We start from the raw sequence: 14,418 nt of genomic DNA, 5'->3' as shown, positions 1-14,418 counted from the left end.
ACGCAGATCTCAAACTCTGTTTTCTGTCAGAAAACAACACAAATGCCTTCATGGAAAGAGGTGTTTCCCATCTGGACTACAAAGACAGAAAACAGAGTCGATTGGGAAGAAGCCAGGGCACGATGGCATGGTTTTCACTCTGGATTTGACAGGGTGGTTTAGGCACAAAAGTTAGGCAATAGACACGGTTAAATTGCGTTTCGTGGGAAATGAAAAGCACATAGCAGCATGTCAAACTTTTTCCACCCTTACCCTCTTTTTCTGCAGACGTCTATAAAGTCATTACTGCTTTTTTTGCACTCGATAAAAGCCATCATTTCAAGCAACCTTGAACATGTCATGTGGAGATTTACTGTTTGATTTAGTTAGTTTGAAGTAGACTGAGCTCCTTACTTGTACAGTGTTTTAAGTGGGTTAGGACATTATTGTCACCTGGCCAAAGGAGTCAAATTAAAGTGTAAATAATCCAGATTTCTAAAACAAACGGATTGTTTTCAGCACGTTGTGAGGGCTCCCCAACAGTTTTACAATCATATTTAAAGTGCAACATCTTCCATTTCTGCATACACCAACAGTGTAAGATGTTGCCTCATCCTTTGGACCCTCCACTCTTTAACCACCAAGTTGAACCTAAATCATTCAGCTGCTGTAGTTAGCCTTTACTATAAAAGAAATCGCAATGAGGGCGCTTAACATCCAACACCACAATCCCCATGTTTTCATTTTGTTGATTGATCCTGAAATGCAAGTGCAACCCCTTCTGTACATGTAAACACAAACTGAAGGATACTTTTAACTGAGCCCTGTTGAGAGGAAATCAATTCCCAAAGAGGTGTCGCAGGTCATCGACACCATAAAAATCCAGAGAAGAAGAAGAGCTGGGAGGAAGAGGAGAAGGAGGAGGAAATGAAGGCAGGAGTCCTATCTGGTGCAGCAAGAGGAGAGTAGGGGGGGGGGGGGACATTTTGGATGACAGGTGTTGGGTCTTCAGTCATTTAATGAACCGGGTAATTCATTGGTCAGCGTGTGCCAGCGCTCAATTTTCTTGTCCTTGTTTTTAAGGCAGTCAAACCAGTGTTTGAGCCTCTCTCCGTTTGCATTGATACCCAGAGATACTCCACCTGGAAGAAAGAGACAAGGAGAGTATTATTTATACACTGAAAAACTGAAACGTTGACTTTGAGTTAAATGTATTATTTTAAGAGCTTTGAGCACCAGAAAAAGCGCCATATAAATAACATGTATTATAATTGTTATTAACACATTTCATGTTACTGTATTAGGTTAGTTGAAAGCAAAACCCTTACCCTATTTAAACGTAATGTTTTAGACAAAACATATGTTCATTTCTTCAGGTTTGGTTCTGACATTTAAAGACACCTTTTGAAGGAACCTTTTCCAGGAACTGGGATAAACTATAACCTGACATTTTTAAGACAAAACCGTCTTTTCGACAAGTTGCCGCCCCTGTTTGAACAAGCATTTGACAAATATCCTTAAGTTCTTGCACTGAAACATGCTTTTAGTTATTAGTTTCGTGACTATAATGCAGCCTTTTAAAACCAGAAAAAGACGACAAGATCTAGTCTCATTTCACAATATGGATAAAATATCGATATATTGCTCAGGGCCAGTTCTAACCAATAATTGGTTGGAGAAAATAAAATATAATAACCCCATTAGACGCAAACGATTCAACATACACACCATGTAAAGCTAAATAAAGGATGTTAAACACAGTGGAAATGTAGGTGTTTTTATAGCTAAGGTCAAATAAGAGATAATCTGTCCTTACGGTTTCTAATCAACTTAATTCTGATATAAATCGTTTTCTTCCTGCAACATGACTCAGTAGACATGACAGCTAGACAATACAAGCTAACACTTTTAATATATAATATATAAAGTGACTATAAATTTGGAAGATACAAATCGTTCTCTTTACAGTACAACGTGCCAGTTCCCAGCATGCATCAGTGCTCGCGGGGCAGATGGCAGACTCAGCTGGTCAGATATCCAGTGGTGAGTATCTGTCGATGTATTTTATCTCTATTTTAACGCTCACCTATGAAATCATTGGACTTCCCGATGTCATAGTCCCACACCGTCACCTCCAACGTCTTCTTGGTGAGGTCTGCATATTTTATGTCGTAACAGAACTCCTGAAAAAAGCAGAGAATAAAAGTAGTTCCTCTCTGCAGTACGATCACATGCATTTACATTCAAAGTGAGGCAAGGCAAGGCAGGTTTATTTATATAGCACCTTTCAACACAAGACAATAGAGTGCCGCAGTGACGCGTCCTAAAACCCAGAAGTAAACTCCGTCCGGTTCCTTCGACAAAAACGCAATGCATTCTCTCCATAGGATTTAGGAAAATAGCTGGAACTAAGGTCTGTGGTTGAGACACATTGAAGAGACGGGTCACGTTTTGTTCAGCCGGATAATCTCCACATGTCTCTACACTACTTTTATTATTTTCTAATCATAAATCTAGTCACCAGAAGCAAAATGCTAACGTTATGCTATAAAGGAACTACAGCAGGGTCGCTGCTTCAACGTCACGCCAACTTCAGATCCATATTCAAACATACAGATTCTAAATGGTACGAGTTGAAGCGTTTGTTTGAACAGTTAGCAGGAGGCAGGTACTTGCTTTCAAGCAGAACAGGGCAAACTAACTTAGAGGAGTGTTTACGTGTTCGGTGTAATGACGTACAACGGCCTCCACAACTTCTGTAGTCCTATTCAGCCACTTGGTAACAACCATCGTTTCTCAGACACGTCAACTCTTCAGAAATCACCAGTGGGGTCACTGCTGATGGATTTAATGTCCTAGAACAAAACGTGATCCGTCTCTTCAATGTGTCTCAACCACAGACCTTAGTTCCAGCTATCTTCCTAAATCCTATGGAGAAATTTCATTGCTTTTTGGCGAAGGAACCGGACGTGGTAAAATGCTAACTTACTTCCGGGTTTTAGGACGCGTCACTCTGGCACTCTATTCAAAGTGCTTTACAGAAATGAAAGACATTAAGAAAATGGCATTTAAAAACAGTCATTAAAAAGCAAAGATAATAACATAAACATTAAAAGAGAAATACATGAATAAAAGTTACAGTGCAGTTTAAGATATGAATAGTTCATGAATGAGGCTCTAAATGTGGGTTTAAAGGTCTGCATAACTGTTGTTACAATCTTCAATGCTTTTGACATTTGCTTCTTTTAAAGGTGAGACTGATTCACAAAACCCTGAGTGCCTCTTTGAGCTCATTTTCTTAAATAATATTCGGGTTAATGTCAGTGCAGAAGTTGAATCCTTTACAAACTGAAACATTTTCAGATTGATTAGTTACACACATTATAGTCCACTTACTACCAGGGGTGGAGGAAAAAAAATGCAAGAATCCATATTTGTATCTTCTAAGATCCTAATTTCAAAGGTTTTTCTTCCATAAAAGTCATAAAAAAACAAGTTGATATATCTTTTTTGTACATCAAGAATCCATAATTGTACACACGCTTGGCATGCCTATGTACTGAATCAAGAATGACATTTGAATAAGGATATTTGTATTTAGTTACTTTACACCACTGCCCTTTAGATCTTTGTAATAAGGTCTTTTTTTAAAGTTGTAAATTGGTTTATGGATTAAAAACGTGACTTAAAAAAATCGAAATTGAATCGAAATGCATTGGGTAATGTAGTGTGCGGCACGAAATGTGAATGGGTAGTAGTGAAGGATTTTGTACGTAGCCCAAGTTATAGAGGTATCCAGAGCACAGAAATACAGCATGGCAGTAAAATCAATCAAGTCCTCCGTCCACGGAACGGAACGAGCGTTTTCTGATATGAATTTGCACCGTGTGGAGCATTCATTCTGCATTTCAATCTGCAGTTCAATCAGGGGGGCTCCTCCTGCTTAATGGAGATCAATGCCTCGATACGGAGGAGACCTCGAGCCTGCTCTCTGACAGAAAGGTGGAGAGGTGACGGAGGAGACGGAGGTTTAATGTCAGAGGAAATGTCAGGAGGCTGGACGTCTGGTCGTATTCAGCTGGGTCTCAGAGAGGAGCTGCCCTCTGAAACCATCAGGGTCTAAAAGGGGACTTTAAGCATCTTCAAAATGCTCCTGAGAAACTGTGTCCTCAGAGTTCAGCCATGCTCTTTGTTGTGTTAAATACTTTTGATTTGTCTCAATTGCATCGCCATTTTTTCCTTTAGTGCAATGTATGAGAGTAGCTTTAAAATGCTTGGTCGATAACAATTGAGGGAGGCGTGTGGTGCAGTGGGTTGTGCGTTGGTGTTCGGATCAGGGGACCACAGGTTCAAACCCCACTGCAGTCAGCATGTCGTTGTGTCCCTGAGACACTTCACCCCAAATTGCTCCTGTGGGGATTGCCCACAGTATTGAGTATGTAAGTCGCTTTGGATAAAAGCGTCTAACAAGTGACATGTAATTAACATTCACTATTAAATAATCATTCTCAGGACCATTCACATTCATTCACTATTGTAGGAATATTAATCTTTTGGTAACTGTCGCTTTGATTCAAAATGATCCTTTGGCAAAATACTTAACCCTGAGTTGCAAATACAATGGCCGCTTTAAAAAAAAGCGTGGTTTGCATTCCGCACAGCCAATCAGACGTATTCACTTTTTTCTCCCACGTTAGTCCCTGCTCTCGAGCAGGGACTGCAAAGCGGGTCAGATGAACTAATTTGAACTACTTTAGTTCCTGGGGCTTTTTGGTGTGAACGCAAATATATCGTAGTTCTGATGAACTATTGTGGGAAAAGTACTCCGGTGTGAACGCGCTAATTGCTGTGCAGTGTCGGCTTATTTAAAGAGTCCCTGTGAGTTTTCTTGCATGCTCGCAGAATGTGAGTAATGCAGGCTCGTAGAGATTTACCCCTCAGTGACAGCTAATAGAAGAAATCCTTAATTTGTCCCAGAGCATTTTTACAGCAAAAGTGCCTATTCTGCTTTTCCCTTTCCTGTAGTGTGTTATATCGGTTGTTGTGAATGTAAATGGTCTGCAAAGGCACTTTTTAACACCCGCGACTTCTATTGGCTAGCGCTCCAACACATTGTACGTGATAGGCTAAGGGGCGGGACAATCACAACAGAGCCGGCCAGCTAACCTGTGTGTGTGTGTGTGTGTGTGTGTGTGTGTGTGTGTGTGTGTGTGTGTGTGTGTGTGTGTGTGTGTGGTGTGTGTGTGTGTGTGTGTGTGTGTGTGTGTGTGTGTGTGTGTGTGTGTGTGTGTGTGTGTGTGTGTGTGTGTGTGTGTGTGTGTGTGTGTGTGTGTGTGTGTGTGTGTGTGTGTGTGTGTGTGTGTGTGTGTGTGTGTGTGTGTGTGTGTGTGTGTGTGTGTGTGTGTGTGTGTGTGTGTGTGTGTGTGTGTGTGCGTGCGCGTGCGTGCTCGGGCTGCACGATTTGGGGAAATAATCGAATTGCGATTTTTCTGACAGATATTGCGATTGCGATTCGATTTTGCGATATTTAAAAAAAAAAGAAAGAAATTTAAAAAAGAATCGCAGGCTTTGCGATTTGATAATCGCATCATTTCAAATCGCGATTTCGATTTGAAATCGATTAATCCTTCAGCCCTAGTGTGTGTGTGTATGAAAAGTTATTATATATAAAAACACTATAAAGTAAAAAAGATGGTTTTAATGTAGCACATGTACATTTATATCAATCTTTTGCACATTTTTACTTTAATTGATTATGCCAATATAAATAGTTTAATTTATTTTATATTTGTTTTAAAATGTTTACTTTAGCCTCCTATACAATGGTTTATTCCTTCATTCCTTCTCAGAGCAAGTGTCATGGGATAATATTTAAGACTTTAAATGTTTGTAGAAAAGATTTAAAAAGTCCAAATTGACTCATGAAAGTTACGTGCCACTTTCTAGCACAGTATGATGTTTTAAGTAAACTTAATATAAAAGGTTTTATATAAAGCTGGGAGCATATGATGACCCCCCTTTGGTTTAACACAGACCCTACAACTGTTCAAAGCATTTAAAGAAATGTTGGAGATAACGGTGACTAAAAAACATCTCAATACCGTTTTAAAACACATTTTAAAGGCCGTTGCATGTTCAGTTGAAAATGTCAGCCAGAAGACGCCTGAGCCTTGTCCTGATCTGACTTTACAAACTGTCTTCATGCACAGAGGTCTTCAGTTCTTTCTTCTCTGGAGGAAAGCGTGCCTTTTTTACCTTAACCTCCTATACAATGTTTTATTTTTTTATTCTTTCATTCATTCTCAGATCAAGTGTTGTGAAACCCAACTCCCCATGGGATAACAAAGTATTCAGGTTTTAAATGTTTGTAACAAATATCAATAAAGTCCAATTTGTCCCATAAAAGGTACGTGCCACTGTCTAGCATTATGATGATTAAAGGTCAACTATCATGCTATTTGTAGGCAATAGCATAGGTCTCAGATATAAATATATAAAAAACATGTCTATGAAGTGTTTTGCTCAAAATACCAAACAGATCACCCATTCTAGCCATGCCTCATATCCCTCTGTTTCACTTCCTGTTTCTAAAGTGCTGATTTGGGGTATAAAGCTTTAATAAATAAAAAGAAGGGGTCTGAGCTCATGCGGGACCCGGCAGCTACTGTCTAAACTAAATACTGCGGTGATGAAACGCCATATCATGGATTATCAAGGATTATTTCTGAAACAGTATGGAGCTCAAAGGCTTTCTCTCTTGCCGGTTATACCACAAGGTGAGTTCCTTTTTATTTCCTGCTTCTTCACACACATGCTCTCCAGTACAGGTTAGCTCTGAGTGTTAGCGATGCTAATGTAAACACCGACCATATTACGTCCAAAACAGTCGGGCATTGTTTCTGATAGCAACTTTCTGATAGTGCCGTGGGTCCACATTTCAGATATTACGTCATATCGGACGCAAATCTGGATCAGCTCCGTTGTAGCCCCGTTTTTAGAGATTTGGGTACGGAGGAAAAGAGAGAGGGTTTTATTTTCCCTGACACACCGGGGACACATCTTTATGTACTGTATAAAATACATCAAAAAGTGCATTTTGCATGATAGGTCCCCTTTAAGTGAACTTAACATTCCATATAAGGAATTATATAAAGCTGGGAACATACGATGATCCCCTTTTTGTTTTAGACAGACCCTAGAACTGTTTAAAGCATTTAAAGAAATGTTGGACATCTCTAGTTTCACCTTAACACCATTTTAAAACACGCATTAAAGGCTGTTGCATCACAACCCCAATATCAAACAAACATCTTCAGTTCAAAAGAAGACGCCTGAGCCTTGCCCTGATCCGACTTTTCAAACTGTCTTCATGCACAGAGGTGTTCAGTTGTTTCTTCTCTGGAGGAAAGCGTGCCTCTTTCAGCGCTCTCACAATGTCTCTCTAAGTCCCGGGGGTTTGGAGGTTCCTCGGCACATAACGGCATCGGATAAACACTCAGAAGAACAAATAGGAAAGACGAAGATTTGGAGCTGCAAGGTTTTAGCACAATTACGGCGGATTATACCTCGTTGAACTCTGGATTGAGCGTCTTCTTCTTCACGGTCGTCTTGTGCTTTGACTTTTTGTTCTCGTCAGGCTTCAGGTACCTGGAGGACAGACGAGGAAGAAGAGAGAAAAGATTTAAAACCTTAAAGCTTTCACTGCGGATTATTTCTGTGGTTGGTATTCAGGGGGAAAATACTGTTCAGTTGTTGCACATTTAAAGCCTGTCGTTTGAAACACTCAACAAAATAATCAAACATGATGTGCAATGGAGAGAAGATTCATGTTACCTGAAGGGAAAACACACATCCATGTAGTTCAAAAAGTGTCTTGACAAAACAATTAAACTATAAGCCAAAAAAAAAAAACTGGGAAAAATAAATAAATAAAAATACCTTTAAAGCTCCCATGTCATGCTTTTCTGGTTATTACCCGTCCCCTTGTTGTTATGTAGCTTTTTCTGCATGTAAACGGTCTGCAGAGTCACAAACCCTCAAAGTACACCCTGTAGCGAGTAAAACTCTAACACAGAAAAGACCTGTCTATGCTGCCCCAGAACACCTCGTTGGACATTTCTCTTTTTCCATTGTTTACTTCTTGGGTATAGTGACGTATTTCGGGTATAGTGACGTAACGTAATGGACCAATCCGCGGAGCCGTTACGTTACGTCCGCGGAGCCGTTACGTTTGGACCAATCCGCGGACTTCCTCACACACACACACACTCGGCGGGACGTTGCGAGGCTCGCTGCTGCGAGGAGCGGGACACTGTGAGCTGGCTCACTGGTGTGGGGTCGGCGAGACAGCGAGACACCGCGGAACTCAGCCTGAGCACACACACAAACTCCCAGCCAGGCTGCGGGTGTGTGTGTGTTTCGGGCTGGGTTTCGCTGTGTCTCGCTGTCTCGCAGACGGCCACTGGGCTCACAGGGGAGGGGGGGCAGGAGCTCCAACAAGCCGTTTAGGACAGAGAGTGAATACACATACTATACAGAGATGCTGTATGAGAAACCAATGTGAGTTTGGAAAATTGCACAATATACATTTATTTTAGTAGACCTCAACAATGGAATTATGATCAGTAGAAATGTCCATGACATGGGACCATTAAATTAAATTAAAAACCAGATAAAAACAAAAATATAATAATAATATTACGAGAATAAATTAAATTAAAAGCCAAATAAAAAAATATATAAAAAAGTCATAATAAATACAAATCAAATACTCTAAGAGACCAATACAAAAAAATTGGCAATAGTGTGTAAATGTGTGTTTAACTGAAAGTATAGCCAAAGTCAATTCTAATGGGGACTCTAATAAAGCCCTCATGTAAATCCTCATATGTAAAAGTCAAAGCTTCATTGAGACGTGGTGTTTCCTGCAGAGGGAGCTGCTGTACCACACCCCCACAGCTGCATCACATTACACATGATCTGACTGTAATAGACTCCACATGAGCTTTTTATTAAACACATTATTCTCCAGTTGTTAAACAAGTCTCTGTTGTGTCCTCCCCTCTTTAGATGGATGTCCAATACACGGATAGTTTAACAGCAAGATTTCATTTGAGTGTGTTTTTGATTAGATTACGGAGGTGAAGACGTATCGCCTCATAACAGAAACACATCTCCACTGCTGCACAACATTCACACATTTTAACGCATAAATGTCAAGTCTTGTCAATATGAGGTTTTATGAGTCTAGTACCATTTAATAGTCTTTCTTTTTCAGACACTTCTTGGTTTCCTTTAGTATTAAATGGAGTATTCTCCACTCAGTTGCCAGTGTATCAGCTACAGCAAATTAAAAGTAGTGCATATAACCTACTCTACCATACTTATAAAAGCTTTTATTGACTCTGTGATGGAGGTTATAAGGGGTCTTTGAGCTAGTTTCACTCAGTGATTGTGATGATTATGTTAAAACATATGCTGCTGTGATGCAAGTCAAATGTCAGACTTGATCTAACCATTAAAGTATTATCGTATCGTTATGATTCAGCTCGGTTTGTTGGTGCTGTCTTGCAGGATTACAGAAAAAACTACTGTTGTGATTATCATAAAACTTGGTAGGAAGGTGATGCATGGGCCAAGAAAACACCCATTACATGTTAGAGTGGATCTGAATAACAGGGCAGATATGAACATTCAATTACACTTTTCTTAACAATGAAAGATCAGGAAGTTTTATTTTCTTAATAATCATAAATTGTTGTTATTATCTATAAAAGGGTGGATGTGGCTCAGTGGGTTAGTGCGCTGATCTTCGAATCAGAGGATAGCAAGTTCGAGTCCCTCTGCAGTCAGCATGTCGTTGTGTCCCTGAGACACTTCACCCCAAATTGCTCCTGTGGGGATTGCATACAGTAGCCTACTGAATGTATGTAAGTCGCTTTGGATAAAAGCGTCTAACAAATGAAATGTAATAAAAACATGTATAACAATGTGCTGTTTAAAGACTCATAGCATTCAACTCGTCCTCTTTGCCTATGAACACACAGAAGTAAGACTTCAAAGAAAATGGGACTTTCCGAGGAGCAAGTGAATGCAGCAATAGGCGCTTTCACACCGGAGTACTTTTACCCGTACTTTTCCCGTTTAGCTCCGTTAGTGCCTGGAATTTTGCGTTCACACCAAAAAGAGAACTTAGTTCATGAGAACTTTTACCCCCATTTTTAGTGCCTGCTAGAGAGGTGGGACTATCCTGGGGAGAAGAAAGTACCAATTTCTGATTGGCTGGGCGAATTGCAAACCACGCCCCGTAAAACTTTGTGAAGCCGCCATTGTATTTACTGGCATTAGCATTATTAGCATTAGCATTAGCCCCGCGCACCAACGCAGAGAGAATAAATTATGGAAACACAAAATAAAACATGGGAGTGGTGGAGATGAGGAGGTGTCGGCGTTCTGGCGATTTACTCTGAAGGCTTCAGTAGAAGCTGCTGGGAGTCCCAGCAGCTTCTACTGAAGCCTTCCCCAACTCCGGGGACTTCCGGCCGGGGACTCCGGGTGGCAGTATACGCCGTGAAGTGGTTTGCGGCCTGCCAGTAAACCCAAAGCAGAAGAAGAAGAAGAAGAAGAAGTGACCTCAGCGGCTTCATTTGCCTAATCTTCCCTCAGGGACTTATTCCGGTGTGAACATGATCGGCTCTTTAGTTCCATGGGGGCACTAAGTGCTGGGAACTAAGTGCTGGGAACTAAGTGCTGGGAACTAAGTGCTGGGAAGTAAGTACGGAAAAGTACTTGGTGTGAAAGCGGCTATTGGCCTTTTCTCGGAGGTCTTTGCTCAAAAAAATGCAATTCTAGTTTAAACTTTTAGATGTTTTGGTTTAATAAGGTGCAGTATGCGCTTTATCTCAATTGTATTGTGTTATCTAGATAGAACAAGTGGTTTAAATTCAATCTGAACATTGTTAGTGCTGCTGCCTCAAAGTCAATTAGTCACCTAATTGGCTGTTTTGATTTTTATTCAACTGAGATTTGTCATTTTTTAATGCTTTATTCATGCTGATTGACTTATTTCCAAGAATCGTTGGAGAACGTCTCTGATTAAGATAATTTAAAGAAGTGCTTTTGTGTGATTCTTTGCAGAGAAACACAGTTTTTAAAGATGCTAATCACATAAACTAATAATTTAATTAGTGTTAGTTAGAAATAATGTCTTTAATCAAGGGCAGATCTGAGATAGGCTGCGAAATGAATCACATTTTAATTGAAATGTCAACTAGTGCAATATCCAAATCGCAGTTAGCATAACATTGGTCCTGACCTACAAACGGTAATCTACAAACTTAAATACAATCTTTGCTCGGCACAGATCACACCATGATCATTTTACTATATTTTTAAATGATAATATAATGAATGTTTCAGAAGTAATCGTTTCCTCTCATTGCTCATCAAACACATTTGCAATATCAGACAAAATAATCACAATTAGTTCTGTGTTTCCGTATCTTGCAGGCCTAAATCTTAATAACCTTTCTGAAGTTAGCACATACTGCAGCACTGTGTTTTGTTTAAGGGAATGTAATGAAGCTAAGTGAGCCGTGAAATATGCAATATAAGTCAAAGTTGACTTTAAATTGATTTCCTTTGAAGGTGTTGCTGTTGTTCCCAGAAGAACATTGTGGTCACTTATCAGTTTCCCTTTGCATTATTGCGGTCGACGAGTCAGCGGGGAAAACAGATCGTTAGCGCTACTCTCTTAGCCTCGGTGCTGAATGTGTGTTTATGAATGTGTGTGTGTGTGTGTGTGTGTGTGTGTGTGTGTGTGTGTGTGTGAGAGTTGGACCTTTGCTCCTGTTTCCTGCCTTCATAAATGATGCAAAAGGCAGGTTCTGTGAAACCTGCATGGTGTGTATTACCTCTGTCCATTTGGAAAACAACAGTTTTGGGCGATAATGCTCGTTGTGATAGCGCTGTGTTTCATTCCAGTAAGCAATTACGCTCGCTCGTCACATCTCTCTCTCTGTTACCTGGACACACACACACTTCAATTTCCCTGAAGGTAAAACCAAGACGTAAAGGGGGGGGGGGTGGGGGTGGGGGTGGGGGTGGGTAAGTGGGTTATACTCACAAACTCACCCCAGGGGGAGAGGGGACTGAGATGATGAGAATATTGCAGGAAACATAATTGTTGTCGTGTAATAGGACCACTGACCCCCAGGCGAAACCGGCTAATAGTGAAATTTAGCGTGCAAACAATGCTATTGTATCACAAAATGGTTTCAAATGTTATTTTCTATGTCTGAATTGATGCAATATTGCTGTTGTGTCTCTAGAATACTTTATTTCAGTGATTCTGCAGTGCATTTTCACCTTTTAAGCTTGATTTAATGCACATTAACTGAAGAGCAATTGAGGAGGACACTCTATTAGTGAAAGATAGGATGCAGACAATTCTGTTTCAACCTCTGAATTGATGCAGTTGTGCTATAGTGTCACAGTTATGCCTTATTGCTTCACTTTGAAATGTACTTTGACCTTTTAGCTTGATTTTATGCACATTGACCAAAGAGCCAAAGGAAAGATAAGCTTATAGTAAACGTTGGTATGCAAACAATGCTTTTAAATATCGTTTCCACCTCTGAATTAATGCAATATTACTGTTGTGCCTTTGATTTGTTGAGAAGCAAAGCATTTTTACCCTTTTAAAGCTTGTTTTAATTCACATTGACTAAAGAGCAAATGAGGAAAAGAAGTTTATAGCGATCGTTGGTATGCAAACAATGCTATAACACCGTGTTTTAAATGTTGTTTCAACCTCTAAATAGCTATCTTGCTCTTGTGCCATTGTTTTTTAACAGCTGTGCGTAATTAAAAAGAGCTATTGTGTAGGATGTATTCACTTTTCATATACTGCCTTGTCAACATGTGTCTGCATCCATTCTGCACATGCATTTAAGGAATATTTTCTATGATTAAAAATAAAGAATTGCGATTATTTTTGATTACTGCAACTGTGACATGTTTTGCAATGTTGGAGGGGTTGATCACAGTATGATCAAAACATATATTTAAAGTGGACCTATCATGCTATATTTGAAACATATATTGTAGGGCCATACCTATATAAAACATGTCTGTGAAGTTTTTTTTTCAAAATACCAAACAGATCATGCATTTTAGCCATGCCTCATTTTGCTCAATTTGAAAAATGTTAGCTCTGTTTTTGCAAGGGCAGATCCGGTGAGAACAGCACCATCTACAGGCCTGGCATATGTACTACAGCGTCTCCAGCGCTTTCGAACGGCAATGGCCGTGGCTGTCTCCTCCTGATTGGTGGAGTTGGCCCAATAGCCGTAGCGCCACCGTCCTGACGTCAGGACAGTGTTCAAATCTGGATCAGTTTTTATCAGATCCGTTGCAGCCCCTTTTTTAGAGATTTGGGTATGGAGGAAAATAGAGAGGGTTGTGTTTTCTGACACTTGGTGAGTTCCCTGGAACACCGGGGACACATATTCATGTAGAAAAGACGTACAAAAGTGCATTTTGCATGATTGGTCCCCTTTAAATTATAATTTTCCGGATGATGTACGAAGACAAGGATTCGGTGGAGCATTTTAATTCTTATTTTGAATAATTCTACCGCCCTAATCTACCGGATACACCATTTACTGTACAGATGACAGCTGTGACTTGATGCATCTTGTGAAATAAGAGAGAAATCTTGTCTCTCTGTTGGAGTATACATTTCCTTTATTTCCTCTCACATGAGCCGTCAGTAAATCTATTATCCGCCCGTATGTCCTTCAAGCTTCAGGGAGATTTTCTCAGCCTCAAACTGTTGGAAAATTGTTGCCTTCCTCCTCTCTCCTGGATACGAGCCTTTGTTCCCGAGGTGTGCACAGTAGAGTCGGAAATTAATTGCACTTTCATTGCTCAGCCAGATGAAAGACTTGGGAAATGTTCAGGTGTGATAAATAGGACTCTTCTTGGAAATTGCAGCCCTGCAGATGGCCTCTTGTGCTGCGTGTCTTTCATTCAGCTGACAATCACATGTAGTCTCTCTCTTTTCTGCTAAAACATTTTTCACTGCCAGCTATTCCATTACAGCACTTATGCAGCACATTGTATAACCATCAGAAATAGCATAATAATAACGAGAATCCGGTGTGTTGTGGAGGAACGGAGGACATCAAAACACAGGTGTCTAAACGTGAAGTCAGCACATGTTTTTTATATCATGTAAAGGTCACCTATTATGCAAAATCCACTTATTCATGTCTCTTCTACATCAACATGTGTCCCCTCTTCTTCATGTCTCTTCTTCATCAACATGTGTCCCCTCTTCTTCATGTCTCTTCTACATCAACATGTGTCCCCTCTTCTCCATGTCTCTTCTACATCAACATGTGTCCCCTCTTCTTCATGTCTCTTCTTCATCAAAAT

The 14,418-nt window shown here is 40.1% G+C and overlaps 1 protein-coding gene across 1 annotated transcript in view; it reads right to left on the bottom strand.

Annotated features, from left to right (window-relative positions):
- Positions 1–311: 311 nt before the first annotated feature.
- doc2b (double C2-like domains, beta) overlaps positions 312–14,418 on the bottom strand; it is a 173,478-nt gene continuing 159,371 nt past the window's right edge. Inside the window, exons 7-9 of the mRNA XM_034114158.1 lie at positions 7,545–7,626; positions 2,066–2,162; positions 312–1,121 (exon numbers count right to left, since the gene is read on the bottom strand). Of these exons, the coding sequence (XP_033970049.1) occupies positions 988–1,121; positions 2,066–2,162; positions 7,545–7,626 (313 nt within the window). The 3' untranslated portion in view covers positions 312–987. The remainder of the gene's footprint in view (positions 1,122–2,065; positions 2,163–7,544; positions 7,627–14,418) is intronic.

This window comes from Trematomus bernacchii, unplaced genomic scaffold (assembly GCF_902827165.1).
Source record: "Trematomus bernacchii unplaced genomic scaffold, fTreBer1.1, whole genome shotgun sequence".
In the NCBI taxonomy this organism is placed as follows: Eukaryota; Metazoa; Chordata; class Actinopteri; order Perciformes; family Nototheniidae; genus Trematomus; species Trematomus bernacchii.
The sequence above is the reverse complement of the archived record's forward strand: the minus strand, read 5'-3'. Positions and strand labels throughout refer to the sequence as shown.